This window comes from Physeter macrocephalus, chromosome 2, assembly GCF_002837175.3.
Source record: "Physeter macrocephalus isolate SW-GA chromosome 2, ASM283717v5, whole genome shotgun sequence".
Classification (NCBI taxonomy): domain Eukaryota; kingdom Metazoa; phylum Chordata; class Mammalia; order Artiodactyla; family Physeteridae; genus Physeter; species Physeter macrocephalus.
The window spans coordinates 111,294,776-111,322,009 of record NC_041215.1 but is presented as its reverse complement, the minus strand read 5'-3'; the positions used below and the strand labels follow the sequence as shown (position 1 = coordinate 111,322,009).

General features: G+C 42.6%; 1 protein-coding gene across 12 annotated transcripts in view; it reads left to right on the top strand.

The window, feature by feature from the left end:
* PLEKHM3 (pleckstrin homology domain containing M3) overlaps positions 1–27,234 on the top strand; it is a 199,452-nt gene that overhangs the window by 7,564 nt on the left and 164,654 nt on the right. For 11 of the 12 annotated variants that reach the window (XM_007110648.4, XM_028481372.2, XM_024124462.2 and 8 more), the window contains exon 2: positions 15,920–16,839. In XM_007110648.4, coding sequence (XP_007110710.2) covers positions 16,239–16,839 — 601 coding nt within the window. In that variant the 5' untranslated portion in view covers positions 15,920–16,238. Of the gene's footprint in view, positions 1–10,910; positions 10,942–15,919; positions 16,840–27,234 lie in introns of those variants that run through there. The other variant, XM_055089768.1, reaches the window with a different exon arrangement.

Below are 27,234 nucleotides of genomic sequence, written 5' to 3'. Positions count from 1 at the left end.
TTATTTGACCTGCATTGAAATAACTAGAATTCAGGTTCAAATGACATGCCTGGAATCACACATCTAGTAGTAGTGCATGGGCAGTTCAGGTCTTCTAATTCCAGATCTTGTGGTCCAGAAGTAATTAACCTTCACTGAGAGGTTAGATATGATGTCTATATTTTCCCTGTAGTGTGGTCATATAAAACTTGGGCATATCATATTTTAGTACACTTAAGAAATGAGACTGAAGATTGTGGGTCAACTTTGTTATTTTGCTTGAATCCCGTACACATTGATATTTGTCCCCTATCCACCCGCTATCCACCCGCTGTCCCCCCAAAAAGTGAAGTTTAGAAGGAGGCAGTTTATTTGGACATGCCTTAATAATCAAAGCATGTTTGAATTATCTATAGTCACATCTAATTTGAAAATATTCCTTTTAATTCTTTTGACAGAAACACTTATTTGCAGGGTTTGTTTTTTTTAAGCAAACATTTTTACAAGTGTTTCTGTTTATTGGCTAAATGAAAAATGATGTCTTTGGGAAACATTAGTAAAAGGTATGGGCAATTAGGACTATGTAAACATTTGCAAAAGCACTTGTTTGGCCTAAATGGAGTCACAGTTATTATACCCTTGCAGACATTCCAAGCAATATGTCCAAGGTCACTGAGAGAATTGAGGTTAGCTATTTAGTTAGAGAACAGCCTTTTATTCTGTTTGTTCAGACACCTATCATCCACTATTCCCTTAGAGAATTTACAATGACACAGAAATAGTACAGAGGTGATTTTTTTTTTTTTGTAAATTAAGTATAAACTATTTCCCTGGATATTTAGCAATTAACTTTCTGAGTTGTGGGATTAACAAACAGAAAGATTTAAAAAGTAAATATTAAAGTTGCTGAAGTTTGACATTAAAATTCAAAGCACCTTGTATGTAAAATTCTAGCTGTATTATCTCAGGGTAATTAGTTTGCTGTTAATTGTTATACAGGACAGTATGTGCATTTTAGAGGTTTGTTTCCACTCACTTACTGGCCCTATTACCTTGGACAAGGTACTGCATTTCTTTAAATCTCAATTTCCTTATCTGTAAAGTGGTAATAATAATAGCAGCTCTCCGATAAGGTTGTTGTGAGGATTTAACAGCATAATGAATATAAAGGGCTTCACATAATGACCTTAGGAAGTGCTCAATAAATGTTAGGGATGACTCTTAAATCTTGGTCTTGGTGTAGGAGTTGTAAGTACTCTATTTTGTTTTTAAACGTTTCATTAAATACACCATTCCACATTTAACATATGTCCACCCACGTTGAAGGAGTACTCTACAGGGCATTTTTGAAGGGTTTAGTATAACAGTAGTTGTCTCTGATGCTGGGCAAATATTTGAGTCCCGGCTACCATAAGCCTATCATCCTAATGTCAGATTAAAACAGTCACAGAAATAAGACCAATCAGCTGTAAAGTGGTAATAATAATAGCAGCTCTCCGATAAGGTTGTTGTGAGGATTTAACAACATAATGAATATAAAGAGCTTCACATAATGACCTTAGGAAGTGCTCAATAAATGTTAGGGATGACTCTTAAATCTTGGTCTTGGTGTAGGAGTTGTAAGTACTCTATTTTGTTTTTAAACGTTTCATTAAATACACCATTCCACATTTAACATATGTCCACCCACGTTGAAGGAGTACTCTACAGGGCATTTTTGAAGGGTTTAGTATAACAGTAGTTGTCTCTGATGCTGGGCAAATATTTGAGTCCCGGCTACCATAAGCCTGTCATCCTAATGTCAGATTAAAACAGTCACAGAAATAAGACCAATCAGAACTCCAGAATTCAACTTCAGAATGTTTACACGTTGCAGACTTGTTTTGTAAAAATTCATTTAGTACCAATGATAATAGTCCACAATAAAAAAAATTTAAACCCAGATTTGTGGATGAAAATGTAGTTCTTGCTGTTCTTCCTCTTCATACTTTGTAAACTTTTCCTTTGTCCTGTATGATGGGCGGAGAGTTTTCTGGCCTTCATGTAGTACATAGTAAAATAACGAAGACTCGTCCTCTTATTTTACCTTGCCTTGTCCTTATCTTTGAGGGTCAAAGACAATGTTTTGTCTGCTTTTGGCAGCCTTGCTTGTTTCCTGACGGAATTGGTGAGAAGCTGCTTGGTAGCCAACCAAGGTCAAGGTCATTGTCACAGATTGAATCCAAAAGGGAGGGAGGGGTCGTGGATGCAGCCCATCATCACCACTGGGTACGTCTGTCCTTTCAAATAAGAAGTGAGTCACCTTCTGCTTAGACCTTATCATGGCTCTGGTACTCTCTGGGTGCCATTCAACAAAGACCCTCATTTTTTTAGCAGGTTCACGTGTAGCCGGGAAGGAAGAAAAATCAGTTAACCACTTCTCATGTACGTTCACTCTAAATGCCCAGAGGAGACAGTTTTGTGAATATGTGCTAACCCATAAGCTGGTTGTTGCTTTGAAGGTTAAAGTGGTGAGTATTCTCCCTTCTGGTAATCAGCTGCGGTGACCTAAGGAATTAAAGTCAACAGGAAGTGAGGCTAGGATTCATTTCTCATGACATCTCAGCCACCCAGCAAATGCTTCTGTTGGCCAGGGATGTTTCTGTGGGTCGGATAGATTCTGTGGGTTGGAGAGACTTGGGCAGCTTGTGCGGAAGACCTCTGCACTTGTGCCTCCCATTTGTGCAATTGTTTGTTAGTTCACTTTGAGCTCAGCCTTTGGTGGGACTTTTAGAGATATTCCTGTAGGTTGACAGCTTCATTCCAGAAGCAGCTTCATTTTTAGAGCAGGTCTGATTGGTTTTATTTGTACGTTTCGTTTGTCTTTGGTTTCTTTCAACTGAAGTCATCTCTGTATACATGTTATTATGTCATTCAATTGTGTTCTGTCACTTAAGACTTTTTATTGTCCCTTGATTAGTAATGACTTCTTATTTATGTTCCCATAACACCTTTTGTATACTGCTGTTAAGGCAGTTTTTATACTTGGTTTTGTATTGTTTCCCCACTAGCTATTAAGCTCTTTGAGGGCAGAAGCTGTGTTTTGTGTCCGTAGTATCATCTAACATAGTGTTTGGGTACTTGGTCCATCCTCTGTGAGTGCTTGTTAAGTATAAATGGTCGTGTGGTTAGAAATCAACTAGCTTCTAATAGGAATAGTAATTGTTTTAGATTTTACAAAAATTTCACATATATTGTCTGCATTTGTGCATTACAGCTCTCTAATGGAGAGGTGCATTGATGGAGACAGACGTTGGAAGGATTTCCATTTTGCGGATAAGAAGGGCCAAGACATCCCGAGTCAACCTGACTTGCTGGAGGTCATTCAGCTTAGAAGGCAGTGCTGGGACATGAACCCTTTCTTGGTGTCAGAAATGTGTGTTCTTCCCATTGCCACACCTCTGTCCCATCAAAAAACCTCAAAACTGGGTGGCTCATGGATTGAATTCACCTTCTTGTTTATGGTCCTTCTAGCATCCAGGCCCCTGAGTGATTTAAAGTGGTTTAAAAGGTAATTGAACTTGGACTCAGTAATTTGACAGGGATTCTAGGAACTTCTTTTTCTTCCCCATGGGGCCTTCGTCTGACAGTAGATGAGTCATTTTGGTCTCTGTTTCATCATCTCTAAAATAATCCTGCTACTTTACTTACCTCTCTCTGTTGAGATTACTACAAATTTTTATCAAGAGGCTTATCAAGTGCTTTATAAACCATACTCTAAACCATGCATGTGAAGACGATTATTCTCAGTAAAGTCAAATATTTATATGAGCTGATGACATCTTTAAATCTAAAGATGCTAATCTGAAAAGCTATTTCTTTAGCTTTTTTGGGTATCTTGCATAGCTGGGTCTCAATGTACGTCCTTGGGGTGGCCATTATGAGGTCTCATGCCAGCTGGTTTAGATGGCACCTCCATGTGCTAGATATTCCCTGTTGCAGTTGGAGGGTGACTCTAGCACATGTGGTTTTTATGATGGAACTTTTCAACTTCTTCACCTCAGTCCTAGGATGAAGATAATTTGAGTGATTCTTTTGTTTGTTTTTTAATCACTGTTTCCTGCCATGGAGGTAACGGGGAATGGAAAACATTGAGTCTGCATTTTTAGACACTTAAGTAACTGAAGTTTGTGTCTGTCTGTTTTGCTTCTAAAACCAGGACATTTTGGAATGCTGGTGGTTTTATGAAAATGGGCTTCTTAATCAGAAGTCTTGGCTTTCCAATGCAGTGGGTGCCACAGGGGCATAATAACATTGCTGCCTTCAATAGCAGAGCAATTGGAGATTTGAAGCCCCACACTTATATTTAGGTTGGTTTCTGGGAAAACATCTTGGGGCATCAAATGTCTCAATGATTTTTGCAAGTGGCGAACAGTAAGCGCAGAGATGGACTGAAAAATGCTTTAGGTTGATTGCCTGGGGGTATTTCAAAGGGAGCATGTCCTTTCTGGTATTAAAAAGAGCTTGAGCTCTAAGTCACTGGAAAATTAGACCAGCCAAGCTATGGATTTGGAGTGGTTCACAAAATAATTCCCAAGTGCTGCATAGGCGCTTTTGTTTCTATAAAAGGTCTGAGTGAGGTCTTTGCTACCTGACCTTTGCCATGTTATTTTTAAACCCGGTTTCAATAGCTTGGAAGCTTTTTCTAACCAAGAAAAAATTTAAAAGCTCAAGTCAACATAACGTTTTGGAAAGCATGTCAAATTTTACTTAAACGAGCTTATAATGAATTCAAATATACTTTCGCCAGAAAACCAGAGTGGTGTTTATATTTACAGACGTCAGTGCTTTGAAAACATACTCCTTATGCAGTCATTCATTCGGCCCATATTTACTGAGCACCCATTGTGTACTAGCCATTGTGCTAGGCCCAGTGAGGGTTGTAAAAATGAAATGGGGTAGAATTGCTGTGCCCAAGTTGCTGTAAGTCCAGTAGGGTAGGCGTGTGACCTCAGGAAAGTTACTAGGTATAGTTTCGCCTCAATTTCCTCATCTGTAAAAATGGGAATAATGGTACCCACTTTACACATGGTGAGGCTTAGAGATATAAAGTAATGAGCAATGTACCTGGCACAAAATATGCTTTTGGTAGTTATTATAATATAATATATTATAATAATATAAGATAATATAATTATTATAAGATAATATAATTATCATCATCATCATCATTTCAGAAGGAACAGGCAGCAGGCAGTGTAAGTTGTGGAGGCAGTACCAAAGCCGTTCTCTGGACATTTAAAGAAAGAGCTGACCGTTTTTAGGGTGAGGAATCACAGAAAGCTTGTGGAAGAGGCGGCAAGTAAGCTTGAAGAGTGGATAGAATTTCAGTAGGTAGAGGTGGGGAGACGGGACCTCAGAGCTAACCGTAAGCAAAGTTTTGGAGTTGGGAAGGCCTAAAATTTGAGTAGTAACATCCCAGTTTGGAGGAAAAGAATGTCTTATGGACGGGAAGCAGGAAGTTGGACAGGCAAGCTAGTCCAAGACTGTGAAAGGCCCAGAGTGTCAGGTTAGAGAGTTGGGCCCTGTTGTCAGAGTGGGAGCTGCATTGAAGGGTTTTATTTGCTACCGTCTCCCCAGTACCTCAGACAGCACCCAACCCATAGTGAGCAGTCAGCAAATAATTATTGAGTGAACAACTGATTGTGGCTTTAGACAAGTTGAGCTTCATTTTGCCAGATGATAAGCTAGATAGAAATGTCCTACAAAAAGCTGGGGACATGGGACCGGAGTCCATGGAGACTGAAGGTGGAAATTTGGGAGGTGTGAGCATGGAGGTAATTATGGGGCTAAACTGACCCGAGGAGTACATGCAGCTGTAGTCAGAGAAGAGAGCTGAGGTGATGCCCCTGTTTGATGAGCAGACCAGGAAGGAAAGGAGGAAGATGGAACAGAGAAGGAGAGGGTAGAAACGAGAGGAAAACAGAGAGCGCGGTGCCCATGGAACCTGGGGAGGAAAGGTTTGAGGAGGGGCCAGTGGACATGCTCGAGGCTGGTCAGGGCTTTGCAGTGCACTAGTAGCAGTATAGAGAGGAGGTCCCTGGACAGGGTGGAAGAGAGTTCAGTCAGGTGGGGCCTTGTGCCAGGCTGTAAGGTATCGGTGGGCACAGCACACTCTGAGACATTTCTTTTTTCTTTTCACGGTTAATAATTACTGGTATTTGCTTTTTTGAGCAGGTCTTTAAACAGACAGTGTGCCCAAATTGTGTACTGTATATAATCTGATTCCAATTAAATATTAGATAAAAACACACCTAACTATTTAGTTCTGAGATCATGACTGATTTTTATTTTCTTTTCCATATCTGTCAGTATTTTCCAGAGTTTTTATGTGTTCATTACCTTCATAACTGGGAAAAACACTATAAAATTATATTTCTAAATGGTATGTTCCTTAGATATTGCCTGGCAATACACTTCTCATTTATTGAAACTTAGATAAATGTAGCCATTTAATGTTCCCTCCAGGCCTATGAAGATAGGATTCCATTTGTGTTTCTAGATGTCTTTCTTCTCTGAAAAAACCCCTGAACTCTTCTTAGGAGGTCCGCAGAGGGACCATTTCCTTGTCTGCTGCTCTTGGCTTGCCAGTGCTCCATCAGCATGCTTACATTACAACATGTCTTTATGACAAAGCACCATGACAAAGCATAACCTCTTGTAGCCTGATAATCCAGAAGCATTCTTACTAGGGTCATATTCTCTTGTGGCGGAGCCTTTACATTATGTAACTCTCAGAAAATTGACAGTCAGCTGTGGCCTTAACCAAAATGAAGACCGTGCGAGAGCCACATGTGCTGACCATTCTTATAATCACCCTTGTTTCTCATGTTTGAAAATGAATTGGCAGAAACTGTTTATCCTAGGTGTCTTTGGTATTGCATTTTTCTCCATAGTCCAGCTGCTTCTAAAACTACATGGCCCCAGACACCCTCTTGAGCACTCATTACGTTCTGAATACAAGCCATTTAGTCAAGTGGGAGGAAGTCAGCGTTTTTACCATCCAGCTTGGGAGAAAGTGGCATCTCTGTGTGGGCCAGGCTGGTATTATTACTCATATCTGCTTCTACTTCTGTGTGGAAGGATTGCTGTATTCATCCCGCTAATTAGCCTTGCCTAATGCGCACGTAAACAGCAGATTTCCTTGTTAGGAAACAGTAATACACTGATTCTGCATCCTGTTAACATTTTGATGCATGCATGGGATTCTCTGGATTGAGCTTTCATGACAACACTGACAAATGGACCTCAGTTTCTCAATCTGTTACATTGGGGAAATAATCCATTTTACAGAAAGGGTATTCTTTATAAAAATAAAATAAAGTATCGGTAGATCATTGAGTTTGGCTGAAAAGTAGGGTGTTATAAATAGTTGATTGCTGACTTTGCTGTCGTTGGGCTGACATATCTTTCCAGGGAAAGACAGGAGCAGGTGGTTCTTGAATGGGTGAGGTCCAGTGGAGGGCTCCATAATTATATAGCAGTTTACATTTTTTAAAGGTGTGTTGGAACAGCTACCTGGTGAATGAGCCACATGTGAAGCAGTTTGATATTAGCAATGTTGTTGGATACAGGTAGCTGAGTAAGGTACCCAGAGGTTTAATGGTTTGCCAGAGGCCACCCAGCACATGTGTGGTTGAGCCAGATTTAGAACACAGTTCTAATTAGCTCCTGATTTCCACTTTTTGTGTGGAGGCAAACCACACTGCACCCACACGGTGATTTCACTCAGTTCATTTTGTCAGAGGAAAGTCCTGTTCATATTTTGACCTGTCTGAATATGTTGTTATTATTATTATTATTTTTAAATTTATTTATTTTATTTGATTTTGGCTGCATTGGGTCTTCATTGCTGCGTGTGGGCTTCTCATTGCGGTGGCTTCACTTGTTGCGGAGCACAGGCTTTAGGCACACGGGCTTCAGTTGTTGTGGCACACAGGCTCAGTAGTTGTGGCTCGCAGGCTCTAGAGTGCAGACTCAGTAGCTGTGGTGCACAGGCTTAGTTGCTCCGCGGCATGTGGGATCTTCCTGGACCAGGGCTCGAACCCATGTCCCCTGAATTGGCAGGCAGATTCTTAACCACTGTGCCACCAGGGAAGCCCATGTTGTTATTATTTATTTATTTATTTATTTGCGTTACACGGGCTTCTCGAACCCATGTCCCCTGAATTGGCAGGCAGATTCTTAACCACTGTGCCACCAGGGAAGCCCATGTTGTTATTATTTATTTATTTATTTATTTGCGTTACACGGGCTTCTCACTGTTGTGGCCTCTCCCGTTGCGCAGCACAGGCTCCAGACGCGCACGCTCAGCGGCCATGGCTCACGGGCCCAGCCGCTCCGCGGCATGTGGGATCTTCCCGGACCGGGGCACGAACTCGTGTCCCCTGCATCGGCAAGCAGACTCCCAACCACTGCGCCACCAGGGAAGCCCCTTGTTATTATTTTTTAATTAATTAATTTCAAAACCACATGAGGCAAGCTAGTAAGAGGTGTTCATTTATGGAGACTAAACTTCGCATTAGACCCTTGTATTGTAGTGAATTTGAGGCCTATACATCCTAGGGAAAAGATAAATTCCAAAAGGAGAAAGGTTGGAAAATGGAGCCCCAAAAGATGAAGACATAGAGATTATATAGGAGGGTCAGTAAGGCATCATGCCTGCTGTCAAGTAGCTTGGGAGTGTAGAGTGGGATGGAGAGAAATTGCTCGTCATTACAGTACATGTGGCAAAGCCAGGGTGTTCTGAGAGCGTGAGCGATTCGGAAGGCTCCCCAGCTTGGGCCAAAGCCTGGAGGAGTAAAACAGCAAAGTGAATGTTGGTCAGGAACGACAAGCTGGAGAGGTGGATAGGTCATGAAGGGCGATGAATGTCATGCAAAGGAGTAACAGTGTATTCATTCAACGTGTATCTGTCTAGTGCCTTGTGTGTGTGTGTGTCAGGCATTCTCTATGTACTTGGGATACGTTAGTGAACAAAATAAGCATCAATTCCTGCCCTCGAGGAGCTTATACTTTAGTGGGGTGAGAGAAACACTAGACATTAAATAATAAGTAAATTGAGTGGTTTGTTAGAAGATGGTAGACGCATAAGGAAGAAGGGTCCAGCCAGGTGATCCAGGTTAACATGAGCAGTAGTAGGTCATGTTGATAGTATCTACTCTTGTTATGATATGATCAGAATGGCACTTTACCTCTGTAGTTTTTCTCCCCCAAATATACAGCCCTAGTCTTATCATGAGAAAAACATTAAACAAATCCCAGTTGAGAGACAGTCTGTAAAATACCCTGACAAGCACTCCTCAAAACTGTCAAAGTCATCAAAAACAAGTAAAGTCTGAGAAACCGTCACAGCCGAGGAACGCTAAAGAGACTTGAAAACTAAATGCCATGTGGTATCCTGGATAGGATCCTTGAACAGGAAAAGGATATTAGGGAAAAGTTGAGGAAATCTGAACAAAGTATGAACTTTAGTTAACAATAATGTATCAGTATTGGTTCATTAATTGTGACAAATGTACCACATTGATGCAAGATGTTACATGGAGGAAACTGTGTGTGGGGTATACAGGAGCTCATTGTACTGTCTTTGCAATAATTCTTTAAATCTAAAACTGTTCTAAAATTAAAAGGTTATTAAAAAAATGAAAAACAGAGTAAAAGGGAGCAGAAGTCCAGGGCAGAGACACATGTCATAATTTAAAATAGTTTGGTCAGGGGAGGCCTCATTGAGAAGGTGACATGAACAGTCACTTAAAGAGAGAGTTCACCATGTTGGTATTGGGAACCAATGCAAAGACCCTGAGGTGAAAACATGTCTGCAAGTTGGAGGATCGGCGGGGCGGCTGGTGTGGAAGGGAGGGTAGGGGGTAAGGAGAGCATGAGGTCATAGAGGAAAGGTGATGGAACCCATCAGGTGAGGGCTTTTAGGCTGTTGTTATTCATGTGCTATACCGTGTGCCGGGAACCATGCCATGCATTGTCCTATTTAATTCTCTCAACTATTTTAGGAGAGAGGTATTATTAACTTGCTGATTTTGCAAATGAGGAAACTGAGATCAGGAAGTGACTTACTGAAGTCTCATTCCTGGTAATTGATGGAGCTGCCGTTCCTTTCTTCCTCCTGAGACCCAAAGTTGTCACTCCTGACTTCTTCCTCCTCTCCTAAGGGGGCTGGACTAGATCTTCTAGGCCAGGAATTGGCAAACCACAGCCCGCTGGAAAATCTGGCCCTCTGCTTGTTTTTTGGTTGTTTGTTTTAAGTCGTGGTAAAAAACATACAATTTACCATCTAATCATGTTAAGGTCAGTAGTGTTTATATTCACATTGCTGTGAAACAGATCTCCAGAACTTTTCATCTTGCAAATCTGAAACTCTATACCCATTAAACAATAACTCCCTTTTCCCTCCTCCCCTCCAGCCCTGGTAACCCCCATTCTACCTTTTTATTTCCATGAATATGACTTCTTAATATACATTGAATCATGCAGTATTTCTTTTTGTAACTGGCTTATTTTACTTAGTATGATGTCCTCGAGGTTCATTCATGTTGTAGCATGTGACAGGATTTCCTTCCTCTCAAAGGCTGAATAATATTCCATTGTATGGATATACCATATTTTGGTTATCTGCCTGTTTTGTAAATAAAGCTTTATCAGAACACAGACATGTCCATTCATTTCCATGTTGTCTGTGGCTATTTACCCCACTACAGCCGTAGACCTGAGTAGTTGCAAAAGTGACTGTGTGGCCCACAAAGCCTAAACTGTTTATTACTGGTTCTTTACAGAAAATGTTTGCTGAGCTCTGTTTTACTGGGGAGACTCTGAAGGGTTAAGAGAAACGATGTGGAGGCTGCTTTAGAAGGAGGAAGACAAGAGGCAGGAAGACGCTGCTGCCTTTGTTGGGTGACAGAGACATGGGTATGGGACTTGCCCTCGAGAAGCTTATAGTCTAATTGAGGGAAAAGGACAGTCTGCAAAGTTGACTTGTTTAGTGATGCTCTAGATATTTGGGGAAGGGAGAGATCTGAAAGGATTGAGTCTCAGGAAGGACTTCATAGAGGGTTGGGATTTGGGATGGGATGGGATGGATCGCATTGCTAGCGTGCGGAGGAGTACATCAGCCTTCTCACCACACTTTAACAGATGAGGTAAGACATTGAAGGCATTTAGAGTAGTGTCTAAATAGTAAGTGCTCACTAGAATGTAAGTTCCACAAGGGTAGGATTTATGTCTGTCTTGTTCACTGTCATATCACCGGTGCCTAGAACACAGTAGCTGCTTCAGTAAATGTTTATGGAATGAATAAATCACTGCAACTCTCAAACTCTTTTTAGCTATTTAATTTGTACTGTGAAAATACAGGCAAAGGGCTGGATCTCTCACATTGGTCTGTTAATTCATTTATTATACTAAAGAGTAATTTTTTTTGGCTGTTGTTAAAGCAGTACCTCTATTGTTTATTGCTAGAGATCATCGTTATGTGGTAAGAGGAATGTAAGTCAGGTACTAACAACAAAAGAAAAAGGGGGAAAAGAAAACAATGTCGTGATTCTAAAGATAGCCACTCAAAAATAATTCATTTATTTAACAAATATTTATTGAACTGCAACTGTGTTTAGGGGGTCCATGGGTGAACAAAATTGACAGTTGCTGCCTAAGAGGATATTGACACCGAAACTAGTAATTACAAATGTGATGTGTATAACTTACAGAAGTGCTGGTGCCCTTCTGAACCAAGGCCCATCTGTCCTTAAACAAGTACATTTAACCTAGTCCGGGACACCAGAGAATGCTTCCCTAAGGAAGTGGTAAGTCCTGATTACTGTTTGCTGTGTGGCAAACTATTCTGAAATTTAGTGTCTGAAAACAATTGATTATCTCTCATGGTTCTGGGCTAACTGGGCTCAGCTGGAAGATTCTCACTTGGGAATCTCTTATGATACTGACTGGGGCTGGAATCATTGGAGAGCTCAACTGGGCTGTCATTCAAGATGGCTTCTTCCCTCACATGTCTGGTGCCTCTGTGCTCTAGCATGTGGCCTCTCCCTCCAGCAGAGTAGCCTCGACTTTCTGTTTAATCAGCTGAGAGCTCCAAGAGACAGGAAGAGGAAGCGACCAGGCCAGTCAAAGGCTGCACCCCCAATGGGCACAGTCACACTCTACTGATCAAAACATCACAAGCTTTGCCCCGATTCAAGTGGAAAAGTAAACTCACTTCTTGATGGGGAAGTAGCAAGTTCTCATTGTCGAAAAGCACGTGGGATAGGAGATATTGCTGTGGCCCTCTTTAGAGAATACAGGTCTGTCACTTGATGTTAGATTGGACCCTGAAGGATGATTAGGCATTGATGCGATGGGCAAAAGAGTCCAGGAGGGAGTAACCCCTCCAGTGATGGGAACAGCGCGTGGGCAGGCCTGGAGATCAAGATGAGAAACCTTGAAGGAGGAACTGAAAGGCCTTTGTGACTAAGTGGAGGAATGAGGGGAGGAAGAGTGGCATGGAAATGCTGGGCACACAGTGACGAGTAGAGTATGGTTCTGAAGGGTAAATGCATATTTACATCAGAAAGCAATGAGAATAGCTGTGTAGGTTCCAGACAGAAGCAATGGAAAGCACTAACAGTGAAATTCCTAGAATAGGAAGAACAGATTAGCCCAGAGGACTTGGGGTGGACTTGGTGGGTGGTTCAGGGAAATCTTACCCCAAATTACATAGCTAGTGTGAGACAGAATTAGGATTTGGACCTAGCTCTGACTCTAGATCCACTAGATTGCTTGCTATTTCTCCACTGCATTGCTCACCACACCGCCTATGGAAAGTCACTTTATGTAATAAACTTGAAAACCCCTTGCTAACCAAAAGGTGATTTACTCTTCCTAATTTCTTCCAAGCCATCCAGGCAAATGCCTTCTAAGTTTTCTAGACTCAACTCAGAGGGCACCTCCTTTTGAAGGCCTTCTTAATCTCTTCCTCACCTTTGCTGGCAAGTGACCCCTCCCTCCTTCCCCCACCAAATCTGTTTCCATCCTCTATCAAGGCAGTTTTTTGGACTTATTTTCTTAGGCTTATCATGATAGACTGTGAGCCTCTTTAGGTCAAGGACTGTATCTTATTCATCCTTCCATCTTCAGCATCTTGGACCTCTCGTGACCGTAATGGATGGATGGTAGACGAGTGGTTTCCAGAATCCCTTGTTAAACAGCATTGAAATGGTTCTCAAGTTGAATTGTTACTGCCCTTAATGAGGATTAAATGAGGCATTGCATAGGGAAGTGTCCCTGGGACTTCTTACTTTCTGTGGGCCTCAGTGTCCCCTCTGTGAAAGGTTGGGGTTGAGAGGATGATCTCGAAGGTCCCGTCTTTGTCTAACAGTCTGCAATCTTAGAACGCAGTGTGATGGAGTGTTCCACAAGCCAGCAGTGCTGGCCGTCAGTGGTTATATGCTCCTAGCCAGCCTGTGAGTACCAAAGCAGGGAGCACAAAGAGTATATTCCTAGACATTTTGATTAAAAAAAAGAAAGAAAGAAAGAATCAGTTTGAAGGTATTTACTCTCTCTAGTATGATTAAAGACTGAATTTTAAGAACTAGGTAAGAAAAGGAACATTCATAATAGGATCTTAGATGAATAACTTAGTGCTCAGCACCTTGGTGCCTCTTCTACAAAATGGGAAACTCATATTTTATTATGTTCATTTAAAATTTTAGTAAATGAAGAACTAGAAGTTTTAGATTTATTACGTATTTCTTTTTCTTAGCATCTGGTGTACAAGACAAAACTGAAAAATTCCAAGTTTCAAAATGACAGAAGTAGTGAAACTCTGCTATAGGATTCAAGAGACTCAAGGCTTAGCATAGACACAGCAAACAAAACCATGTTTGCGGTTAGAAAAATATTATAACTGATCGTATCACCCAAAATCAATCTGTGCCTTGCTTCGTGAATGCTAACATAATAAATATGAAAATGTTAAAAGTAGACAAATTCACAATCATTATCACTTTATAAGAGGTTAGCCACCAAGTTCCTGTGACCTGCACACCTTCTTGATACATTTAAAATAACGGGCTGTATATAGTAGTTTTACTTACACACATTAAGCAATGTAGATTGGTGCTATTGATTTAAATGTAATGATTTAATGACCTAAGTGCTAAAAATGATTTTAATTAACCACAGAAGCTGTGCAGTTTTAAAGAAGAAAGCACATTTATGTACCTTTGCAGCAACTTACAAAGGTGTTGCTAATTGCCTAGTTTTACCTACTTGTAAGTAGTTGAGGAAAACAAAGCTTACCTAGTTGTTTTGTTTCTTTGTTCGTTTTTTTGGGAAAGATACAAAGGTGTATGTTGAGCACATGAAGTGTGGCTAGTGTGACTGAGGAACTTGATTTGATTTTTAATCAGTTTAAATTTATTTATTTATTTATTTTCTAAATTTAAAAAAAAATATTTATTTTATTTATTTATTTATTTTGGCAGTGTTGGGTCTTCGTTTCCGTACGTACATGGGCTTTCTCTAGTTGCGGCGAGCAGGGGCTACTCTTCATCGAGGTGCGCAGGCTTCTCATTGCAGTGCCTTCTCTTGTTGCGGAGTGTGGGCTCGAAGCGTGCAGGCTTCAGTAGTTGTGGCATGCGGGTTCGGTAGTTGTGGCTCATGGGCTTTGGAGCACAGGCTCAGTAGTTGTGGCGCACAGGCTTAGTTGCTCCACTGCACGTGGGATCTTCCCGGACCAGGGCTCGAACCCGTGTCCCCTGCATTGTCGGGTGGCTTCTCAACCATTGCGCCACCAGGGAAGCCCAATAAATTTAAATTTAAATAGCCATGTATGGCTAGTGTCTACCGTATTGGACAGCATCACTGTTCTCGTTTGGCCTGGCCTTGGAGATCTAGCATTTCCCAGACAGTGTGGTTAGCGTTACCATTCTTTCTGCCCAGCCCCAAGGCTGGACCTACTTGTAGGCCAATCCTCAAAGCCTCAGGGAGTTTGGATCCTGAAGCCTTTTTGCAAGATGACTGGAAGAATTGTGAAGTCCAGAGTCATCATCAGGCATTACATAATCTAAGCTTAGGAAACACAGCACAAAAACATTCAGGTTAATAAAAGGGCCATTCTCCCTCTCTACTTCCCCCTTGCACCTTTGAGCCTGACAAACCATCAGTGCTTTCAAGGTTTGTGACAGGACTCATGACTGATTACGATATAAGTGCAGTCACAGAATTCCTAGTCTCTTTGGCTAACTTTTTTAGGTCAATATTACAGAGATTTGCCGGGGCAGTCTTTTCACAGCTGCTCTCAAAGGCTTCTCTGAGTAAAAGCTGCTGACCTTAATTCCCCTTATCAAGAGTCCCACCCTGCTCTGTGTAAGTTCCAATACGATGTAGTGATGTGTACTCTTTTTTTTTTTTTAAGATTTTTAGTTTTATTTATTTATTTATTTGACTGCGTTGGGTCTTCGTTGCTGCGCGCTGGCTTTCTCTAGTTGCGGCGAGCAGGGGCTACTCTTCATTGCGGTGCGCGGGCTTCTCCTTGCGGTGGCTTCTCTTGCTGCGGAGCACGGGCTCTAGGCATGTGGGCTCTGGAGTGCAGGCTCAGTAGTTGTGGTGCACGGGCTTAGTTGCTCCACAGCATGTGAGATCTTCCTGGACCAGGGATCGAACCCGTGTCGCCTGCATTGGCAAGCGGATTCTTATCCACTGCGCCACCAGGGTAGTCTCAGTGATGTGTACTCTTGACAGTGGAACTTCTCTGTAGGTGTTGTCCACGTTTGGGCATGACTGCCATGGAAGTGATGTAAAGATGAGGAAGTAAGCGGGCAGATTTATGTATATAGAATACAATGATACAGAATACAATGAACTATGTGCCAATGTTGTTCTTTTCATTTTCTTTCAGGAAATTAAAGATGGTGGTGACATTGCCTTGACAAGCACTTCCTGTTGTCTTTACAGAGGTCTCACTGAAGAATAATCTCAAAGGAATGTTTGTCTCCCAGTACCTTTGTTGATTACTGTTATCATCTAGCAGATGCTTTTAATGTCCCGGAAAACATCAACCACCCTTGTGCTTGGCCTGCTCCGGGCAGCTGAATGAAAGTTCCTTCCAGTTGTTTCCAGAACTCTGTTGCCCAAAACACCTCTCTTCATCGGGTGAATGTTCATGAAGCCCTTTCCTGAGCTAGCTTAGGAGGCTTAGGCATCTTGGAGCCTGTGACATGGAAGCTTTGGAAGTGGATGATATCAGCCCAGCCCTGGAAGTTACTGAGGATTTCTTTAGTACTTTTGATAGTAAGCTAGAAAAGGCTGTGCAGCAAGCAGAGGTTTATGGGATTCAGGAAGTCCCTGAACTGGTGGGGCATGAGGTCCTCAGTAACATAGACAATGGTGCTATCAGAAATGTCTCCTCCCTGAGCAAGGGAGGCATGATCTGGGACCATTGTAAGACCAGGTTCTTAGAAACCAAAGCTCAAAATGTCTTCCCTGCCAAAGAACAGTTTATGGTCCAGAAAGGGACAACCCCAGATAATCTGTCCTGGATGGAACAAAAGGAAGCTTCAACCTTTGATTTTTTCAACATCTGTCAGCGTCGGAGGGACAGACCTCGTTCTGTGAATGACTTATTGGATGAGACTTCTACTTTTAAGCCCGGCCATGCTCGATCAAGGTCAGATATTACCCAGGTGGACTGGAGGGTGGTCCTCAAAACCATGCCTCTGCAGCAGCAGCAACAACCATCTCTTCAGGGCCCTCACTTCACCAGGCCGTCTTTTCTGTTGTCCTCATCAAACAAGGTAGAAGATGCTCAAGGAAATATGGGTATGTTTTTATATCTGACTGCAATTAAACAATTGTTGATTTTCCTTTGTCTCTCTTGCATCTACCTCATGAGAGTCTTACTCTCCATTGTCCATGTCTGGCTTTGCCTGCTTACGCCCCCTCTTCCATTTACCTTTGCACTTACCTTACCTGAAGTCTACAGTCTTATTCCTCCTAGGAGGAACTGAGTGAAAAGAAGGCTACGGTTAATTCTCCTTTCCTTATCTTGTATGTTAGAATCAGAATATTCTCATGATTAATGTAGTACTTTCCTTTGAACATTGTATGATACTGCTTATTCACATTGGTAGATGTTGATCAGCTCATACCTTGTCCATAGTCTTGTGATATGAAGGATTAAAAGATGTGTGAAGAGACAGTCCCTGCCCTAAAGAACTTCTCATTAGGTTGAGGGGATCAGACACTCCCAAAGACTCAGGAAGGCACCCAGTGGTGAGAGAAAGGAGGTGCTCAACTGAAATGCCTGGGAGGGAACTTGTTTTACTTTATATTGTTGGAATTTTTTTAAAAAAATGAGTGAGTGGCAGCAATTGTCAGAGGATAGAGGAAGGGGAAGACACTCTGGGCTGGGCTTGTCGGGAAGGGCTTGTGAGACGTGATGGAACTTGAGCTGGACCTTGAAGGACACTAAGTTGCAGAAAGAGAGTCACAGTTGGAGGACACTCGGTCAGGATTATGGTGTGGACCAAGGGGGGAGACAAGGAAACCAGGCTGACCCTTGAGGAGACCAAAGGATCTCATGGCGGTCGTGGGAGGAAACGTTTGGAGAGGTTGGTTAGGACCTCATGGTGCAGGGCCCTGATTTCTTTTTTCCTTGTACTCTATAAACACACACACACATGCACATGAATATGTACTCATGTACTCACCCGTGAACTTCCTCTTCTGTGAGACATGACAAACCATCTCTCTGTTTCCCCCAGCATTTTTCTTCACTATAGCCTCATTTATACAGGCTATCCATTTTTTGTACTGATGATTCTTCAGTTACCCTGCTTAACCTCTTAATTTAGATGGCTTCTGCTTAATTAACTGGGGAGACTATTTTATGTACTTAACTGCTATTTTAGCATTTCTTCAATCTCTATCATTGCTTGCTACTCCATTGATACATTTAACATCGTATTTTATTTACTTATTTTACATTAAATTTTAATAAATAACATTTAGTTTGTAAGTATAACTCGAGGCAAGGATATGGTATAGTATGTCCATTAAGGAAATGCAGTCTTCCTGCCTATGAGGTGCTACATTATGTTCACACCCAGTTCAAATCTATCCTTTTAAAATACTCTTTTTCCCCCACTCAAATTTATGACTTGTAATTCCTTATCTTCTCTCCTAGACTTTCACCAGTCCTCTGTAACATCTAGCCAAATGGTGATCATGGGAGTAAAAAAGAAAAGGACATTATAAAGCACAGGGCTTGGTAACTGGCTAGACATTAGGGGATAAACAAGTTGCTGTGACCTCAGTACCTGGCAGAATGAGACCTTTGCCTTGGGCTCACGTACAAACAGTTGTACTCATTGATTAGCAAACAACCTCAGTTTTTGTTTGGTTTCTTGGAGTTCACATAGATTTTTTTTTTTTTAATCACTAAACCACTGTAACCATTCTAAATCCCTGGCATAAACCAAGTTAAGAGGATGTCATAGTTCCAATGTTATTCTTTCCAATCTTGTTTGGATTGTAAATGCAAGAACCAGCCTTCCTCGGGTTCTCTAAAGGAAGCTAAAGAAAGAAGCTTCCTTAGCTTCTCTCTTGAGGATATGACAGACCATGATTATTACTTTTTAATTCTCAATTTTAAAAAGTTTGAGTATTATGTTGAACTATGAGTACTGAGTGGTATTTTGAGAACGAAACTGTAACCAATGGCCTTTGCAAGTATTGATAGAATATAACCTGTCCCCCTTTTGGTCATCCACGGGATACGCATCCTACCTGGAATTAATACAGTTGGGGAAACGGCCTGCCAGGTGTCTGACCCCTGCTCCGTCTGGTGTACTCTGGAGAGCAGGGGAGAGAGATCTTGTTCCTGTTGCTCACGAGGTAAAGGGCAGGGGCGAGCAGGGCCCATGGGCTGCCCACTCTTGGGCTGGGGGTGGAGAGGAGCTCTAGGTTCACGGCTGGTCACCCACTCTGCTGACTGTAATTCTCACAGCATTTGGGAGAGGTGAGGAAGTGCCAGCACCCGCCTGCATACCAGTCAAGATCAGCCAAGATCTCTGAGTGAAGTTCACTTTAAAACCTTTGAAAGTAGCCATCCAAACTGAAGAAAGGCTTATTGTCTCTCCTGAAGGCATATGCCCAAAGCAGAGGGAGGCGGTATGGTATCTTGGCCAGAGCTGTAGCTGAGGACCCAGGAGATTGGGGTCAGGCCAGATCTCTTCCTTGAGCTTTGGACTCGTGTATCCGGCTCTTTGGTGAACACCTCTGCTGGAGTGTCCCACAGGCACTTCAAATTCAGTGTCCAGACAGGGCCCGTCATCCTCACATCCTCCACTCTAGCTGTTCTAAAAATTAACAAGCGTTAATGATAGGCTAAGGGCTCCTCAGAAGAAATAAAATGTAGTCACATGGGTCTCCTTTGAGGAGGGCAACTTGGTGTTTTTGTGTGTGTGCATCCCAGGAAGAGCACCTTTACTAAACAACCGGAAACAAAACGTGCCAGGAATCTGACCAGATACACAAAGCAGCAGGTGAGATTCCTGATGGGAAAGAATGACTCCCCATGGAACATAAGTAGGTCCCCTCAAAGTACATATATTTCACACGAGTGTGTACATACATATGTAATATATTCAAAGAAATTTGGTTTCTACCACGAGAAGTTACTCAGCAACAATAAATCAACGTCGCACCTGAGACAGGGAAGTGCGGACGCTGCAGCCACGTTGTAAACCGAGGCGCACCTCCGTCCTGCACACGCCTCCCCTCTGTGCGCCGTGCACACTTGCTGGCTGGGGGCTTCTCTCTGCCCCTCCCCCCAGGCCCAGCAGATCCAGTGTTTGTAGAAGAGCGAGTCAGGGAAGAAAGGTGGCCCTGTGGCCTCAGAGCCCACCCTGCAGAGCCCAGGAGCTGGCTGCAGCGGGGAGGCAAACACCCGAGGCCACCGCCACCTGCCTGGAGGGCCGCCTCGGCTCTGGGGTGAAGGGAAGAGCTTGGGACCCCAGCAATGGCACGGCAGTGCTCCTGGTTTTCAACAAAGAGTGTGTCTCTGGGGTCCACCCAGGGCCCTCCAGATCTTTGTAGTTTGGCCAGCGGGGGCTTCTCCTAGGATCAAATGGCTTTTGGGAGGGGAGTAGAGTGTCCAGAGTCACCAGGGCTCAGCCCTGTGTGTGTGTTTATGTGCGTGTGCACACGCCCGCATACACACGTGCTTCAGTGGAGGTCAGCAAGTTGCAAACAAGTGTTCTACAGGGGCGCGCTCAAATAGTGTCTGCTTTGGGGTCAGTTTGTCACTGTGTTCTGAGTGTCCCCATGCCAAAGTGGATTTGTTCAAAAGATGCCAGCTGCTAGAGGCTATAGATACAGAAGACACATTACACACTGGGGGGTGCAACCCTCTCGGCGTGGCACAGAGTTTTAGTAACAAAACAAACAGAAGAAATGCACAGGAACCCTTTCCTCACTGTAAAGCCCTTTCCTGGCACCACAGGCAGACGGGGAAAGGCTATCAGGGTTTGTGTCTAGCCCTGTCACTCTCTTACTTATGGGCTTTATTACTTTGTAGTCTTGTGTTTTCTCCAGTTGATTTTTTTTTTTTTCTGGATCCCTTTTCTGAGGTCCCCTGAGTAGCTTAAAGACTTAAAGCAGGAGTGGTTCTTCTCCTCCTCGACCGCCCCTTCCTCCTCTTCTGCCACCCTCGTTCCCTCCCTTTCCTTCCATAACGACAAGCCCAAGGGTCTTCTTCATCAGGTAGGGCCTCTGTGTCTTCTGCCTCGTTTGGCAATGATTAACTAGGCTTGTGAGCCTTACTGAGGATAAATGATGCTTTGGGTATAAAGCAAACCAGATTTTGGCATATTGAGGGCCCTGGGTAGCTGGGGTATAGTAAGCGTTGTTTGGTTAACGGGCAAGCCTGTCTGAAGGAGGCCTTCTGGTCAGACAAAGCAGCATACTGGTTCAAAAAATGACTATAAACCTAGACTGTTAGAATTTCATTCCTTGTTTCAGTACTTACTAGCTGTGTAACATAGGGCAGGTTTCTTAATCTCTCTGAGCCTTAATTTTTTTTGCAGGGGGGGCCATAAAGTGTGGGATAATAGTAGTATTTACCTCAATAACTTGTGAGCATTAAATGGGTTAAAAGATCTAAAGTGCTTCTTAGAACCATGTTTGGCACACAGTAAACACTTAGTAGATGTCTTAAACATTTAATGATATTATTATCACTATTACTATTGAATTTGGAAATCATCCATGGGAAGCAAAGTGATGCTACCAATGACTCCTAGTTTTCCCTGGCATAGTCAGTTTCATAAAATGGCCTCGTAATAAATATTTCTTGAATTGGCCTTCCTACATTGTACTTTCTCATAGCTGTTAACTGGTTTGTTAATGGGAAATAAACCATCCATTTCTCATACTGATTTGTCATCAACTGTTTACTGCCTTCTACACCAGAGTTTATGGTCACTGAGGAAGGGGTTGTTTCTTATGCATTGCATTATCCTCAGTACCTAATACAGTGCTCTGAACATAATACATCCAGAAAACATTTTTTTACACGTGAGATGAATGTATTTCTGATTGAAATCAAGCTGATAAATTAAGAACATTAGTTCTTTAGCTGGCTTATGTCCTTCTAGAAAAAGAACAACTCCACCCTCTTTTCCGAGGGCCTCGCACCATCCTCTAGCATCTCATACCTTGCACATCCTCTCTGTGAAGTTCTTTAGCAGCAGGAAATGAAGATTTGCTTTCATCTCAAAGGCTGCTGTGCACTATCCTTGTGATAAGAGAGAATCAAACAGATATGGCTTGTAAAGTAGCCCCTAGTGTTGGAAGAATGGTGCCCTGGCCTTGGAGGAGTCTCCAGATACCATCTCAGACTCCGGGGTCACACAGGCATGGTTACAATTACCCTTTGTAGAGGAACCTGACTGCTGTTTGGTGAGCACAAAGCCTGGGGAGATAATTGTGGTGTGCCCTTTAGTCTTTCTGAAGTTGGCAGTCACGTGAGGTAATTTTTTGCATCACTCGTCAACTTTTCCCTGTTCCCTCATAGTGTTTCTTTACAGAAGGCTATTGCTTTGGATTTGAAGATCACTTCTTTCCTAGGTTTTTGGTATATATGAGAGCAGAATACATCAAAGAGATTAACAGCCTACTTGTTACTATCAAAGCCAACATGCGAGCACCTGGTGTGTTCATCCTCAGGGTAAGTGAGAGAGCCCAAGTGGAAAGAGAAGGAAAAAAATAACAATAACAGCAGCAAACACTTACTTTGTTCACTATTTGAAGTGCTGTGCAGATGGCAGCTTATTTAACTCCTATAACACTCCTATGATCTAGGTATTTTTATTGAGCCCTTTTTAAGGATGAGGACACTGAGGTACAGAGAGCTTAAGTAATGTGCTTACAGTCCCCCAGCTAGTAACAAGTGGATCCTCGATTTGGACCTGGGCAGTCTTTCTTCAGACTCTGTGCTCTTAACCCCTAAGCTGGAGCTGGACCCCTACTTTGGAAGCCAGTAGTTCTCCGTCTCCAGAACTCTCCACTATAGAAGGCTTGTTGGCAAGCAGTCCCTGTGGGAGTAGAGGGTAGGAAGTGGTGTGGAGGAAACAGACCTGGGTGATAATGTTCATCAACTAAAATTACTCCCTCAGGGAATCACTGGTTAGGAAAACTGAGACCCACGCAAGCAGTCTAGCTAAGCAAGGATTGTTTCCTGCCTTTAGCACATTTACTACATGAACAGTGCCGAGCTGGTCACAGTCCTTTAGAGGACCCACGAATCTGCAAAAGGAAGACTGTAACTTTGCCTTTCACACTCTTGAATGTTATCCATACAGAAAAGCGTAAGTGAACTGACCCCTCTGGGTTTGTGACCACGGAAAGAAGGCTTCAGAGTTTTGCCCCATCTTTGGCTTCCTTTTTCAGTCTTACTCAGAAGCCTGTGAATGCATTCTAGAGATTTCATTGCCTCAGAAAGACAGACTATGCTAAGTGCTAGGGTACTGCCAGTGGGTCCTACTAGGTGGATGGAGTATAGCTTGAATCCAATATAGTTAAGACTACCTGCATTACCTGAGGATAGAATAGTCATAGCAAAAGGGTTAGGTCATAAACTGATGGGGAAGGAATAGATCTAAGGCGAGATGGCAACAGCAGTTCTCTTTTATTTTTTTCAGCTTCATTGACGTATAATTGACAAAATTGTACGATATCTTAGGCGTACATCATGATGATTTGGTATATGTATACATTATGAAAGGATGTACCCATCCATTAAATAACACGTCATCGCCTCATTTCAAAGGCAGCTATTTCTCGAGAACCTCAAGGTAGGTGGTGGAGGCCAAAGCTTCCTCAGCGCCAGCTCCCTTGCTCCTGCCATCCCAGGGTCTGCCATTCCCTAGGCAGCTGTAGCAAGGTGTGACTGGGAACTAGCCCTGAGGGAGGACCCTGATCCCACAACCAAAATGGCTCCTTTTTAGTCCTAGCACTAATCTTCATGCTCTACAGACATGCTCCTGACTAGTATCTGTCTTAACCCTTTCCCCCTTTGCACCGCTGTTACCCTGTTCTTGTTCACTAAGTAATGATACAGCCAGAGGCAGCAGGGAATTTCCTGTGGGATAAAAAAGATGGGGTCCTAACACCGTAGAATTACAATCCAAATATAAACATATATTAAGGTAAGAACATAAAACGCCATAAGAACATGTGGACACTAGATATGTTATCAATATGAAAAATAGGTATATACACACTCTCTCTCTCTCTCTCTCTCTCTCTCTTTCATCCCTCTAAGTATATACACACGGTAGAGGAAGGTAAGGCTATATGGAAAGAACACTCATCAAGGACTTGCAAGCATTGTATCGTAGCTCTACCCCTAACTCACCATGTAGGTTTGGAAAAAATCACTTGTCTACTGCCTTTGGTTTGTAAACTCGTGAAGCAGGTTAAATTATCTCTATAATCTTTCCCAACTCTAAAATGATATTATTCTAGGATGTTGTTGAACTGGCCTTGACTTATGGTTGTGTGGGAGCCAATTACTATAGTCAGAGAGGTAATGGACGGTCATGATGGGAATATAGGTATGGTTGAAATTAGTTAACACAGAAGGATTTCCACGTGCCTTGTGACTCTACTTCTGGATGAACTGCTGTTGCAATTTTTCAAATAAAAAAGTTTTAGAAGAACTCCTTGGCATTAGCTATGGAGCTCTGAAACTCAGCAGACTGCCCGAATCTGACTGACTTTTCCCTCCCTGTGTTCACATTTTCATCTGCTTGGCAAGGGCAGTGGTCAGCTGGGCTTTTGTTTCAGTCGGTTTCCCTCTCTGGTGACCTGGTACTGTCCCTCTGCCTGAAAAACCATGGCAGTATGGTTTCTTATCTGGAGTTCTATGTTACTCTGTTTTGATTCCCTTTTTCCCCATCTTTCACTAGAGAAAGAAAAAAAAAAAAAAAAAAAAAAAGAAAGCCAAATTTGGGACTTATACTAAAATGACTGCTTTTTCAATTATGATGTTTCTCAAAAGACTTGGAGCCAGTAGAGGTGGGAATATTGCTACAGGCTTAGAACAAGTGAGGTCACCAGGACATGGGCTCTGCCGAATTTATGATTCACCCTTCGGCAAGATTAGTCAGTGCAAAGAAGTTGCTAAAATAGGTCACAGAAAGTTGATTTTATATGGTTGTATAGTTTCCATTGGTTATATTTTTCGGAAACCCAACATGCCTCATTGCCAGCCCGCATCCTGATCCCTAACAAATGTATATGGGAACTCTGAAAATGAAATGTCTGGCATTTTTTTGCGGTTGTTCTGTTAATGTATTTTATCTTTCTTGGCTAAGGAGAACTATAGTTACTAATTTCACAAACTGCTAGAGTTACTTTCTTAAAACACAGATCTTTTCATGCTACGCTGTTCTCAAAAATTAATCATGGTTCCCCATTGTTTACAAAATCAAGTGTAAATTTTCTAAAGCATCCAGATATCTTTCCCATCTTTCCAAGCTTATCACCTGCACCTTTCTTCACCCCATCTGTGTGCTAGTTTTGAATGTGCCGTGTGCGTTCAAGCGCCTGGGACTTTGCTCATGATGTCTCTTCACCCACAATACCTTCTCTGTCTTCTTCACTTTTCAGAATCCTCCATTTTCTTTCAAGACCAGTTCAAATGCCACATCATCCCTAAGACCTTTCCATATTTTTCCATTAAAAAAATTGAAGTATAAGTAACTTACAATATTATATTAACTTGAGGTACACAACATACCTATTTTCTATTTTTATAGATTATACTCTGCATAAAGTTATTATAAAACATTGGCTATATCTCCTGTACCATGCATCACATTCTTGTAACTTATTTATTTTATACGTGGTAGTTCGTACCTCCTAATCCTTCTAATTCACCTATCTTGCTCCTCCTCTGACCCCTTTCCCCTCTGATAACCACTGGTTTGTTCTCTGTTTCTTTTTTTTTTTTTTTTTTTTAACATCTTTATTGGAGTATAACTGTTTTACAATAGTGTGTTAGTTTCTCCTTTACAACAAAGTGAATCAGTTATACATATACATATGTTCCCATATCTCTTCCCTCTTGTGTCTCCCTCCCTCCCACCCTCCCTATCCCACCCCTCTCATGGTCACAAAGCACAGAGGTGATCTCCCTGTGCTATGCGGCAGCTTCCCACTAGCTATCTAATTTACATTTGGTAGTGCATATATGTCCCTGCCACTCTCTCACTTCGTCACAGCTTACCCTTCCCCCTCCCCACGTCCTCAAGTCCATGCTCTAGTAGGTCTGTGTTTTATTCCCATCCTACCACTAATCTCTTCATGACATTTTTTTTCTTAGATTCCATATATATGTGTTAGCATACGGTATTTGTTTTTCTCCTTCTGACTTACTTCACTCTGTATGACAGACTCCAGGTCTATCCACCTCATTACAAATAACTCAGTTTCATTTCTTTTTATGGCTGAGTAATATTCCATTGTATATATGTGCCACATCTTCTTTATCCATTCATCTGTTGATGGACACTTAGGTTGCTTCCATGCCGTGACTGTCTTTAAATAAAAACCATTATTTCTCCTACTGGTTCCTTGGCTGCTGCTTCTGTTGTACAGATCTTCCTCAACTTACCATGGGGTTACGTCCCAGTAAACCCATGGTAAGTTGAAAATATCATAAATTGAAAATGCATTTAATACACCTGACGTGTCAAACATCACTGCTTAGCTTCACCTACATTCAGTGCACTCAGAACACCTAGGTTAGCCTATAGTTGGGCAAAATCATCTAATGCAAGGACTATTTTTTAATAAAGTGCTGACCATCTCGTGTAATTTATTGACTACTGTACTGACAAGCAGAGTGCTTGTCTGGGTCCGTGGTGGTTGCATCTATCCGCTGTCTCCTGGTGTGGTCGCGTGGCTGGTGGGGAGCTGGGGCTTTGCCACCCAGCATCAGGAGGAAGTGTCTTTCCCCATACGGTGGGCCCGAGGAAAGCTCAAAATTCAAAAGTCGAAGTAGTTTCTACTGAATGCGTATTGCTTTCGCATTACTGTAAAGTTAAAAAATCCTAAGTTGATTTTCTTACTCGTGAAAAGTATATTCAGTCACTCGGTAATACTGATTTCCGTTCAAGAACGCTATAGTCGAGTTGGAGAGAAAAGATGAACACACAGGAGGAGAGGCAAAGAATTTCCCCCTGAAAACTGGTTGGTATAGCGTGCTCTAGGATCTCAGAGGGAAAAGAATCAACAGAGGGTAGTCCTGGAGGGCTTTACGGAGGAGGTGGGAATTGAGCTTGTTCTTAGCGGATGGTTAGTATTGGAGCAGCTGGAGAGAACAGAGAGAGAGGGAAGGCGTTGAAGATGTGGAACAAGACGGATAAAGCGTGGAGGTGAGCAGAGAGCTGCGTGCTTGTCCCAGCCAATCCTGATGAACTCAAGTGATTAGTTCAGAACCGCTCCCGTGGGGGTGTCATCTCCATCCTCAAGGACCCCAGGAGTGGAGGCAGAGGACAGGTGGCGAGGAACGAGCGCAGCCCTGGGCCACGGGGAAGGTTCACCCACTGCACCCGGATGCCGAGGGGGAGGGGCTCCGAGGAGGGAGGGATGCTCAGGCGGGGACAGCGCTGCACAGATGCAGGGAATGGGGGGCGGGGCTGGGGG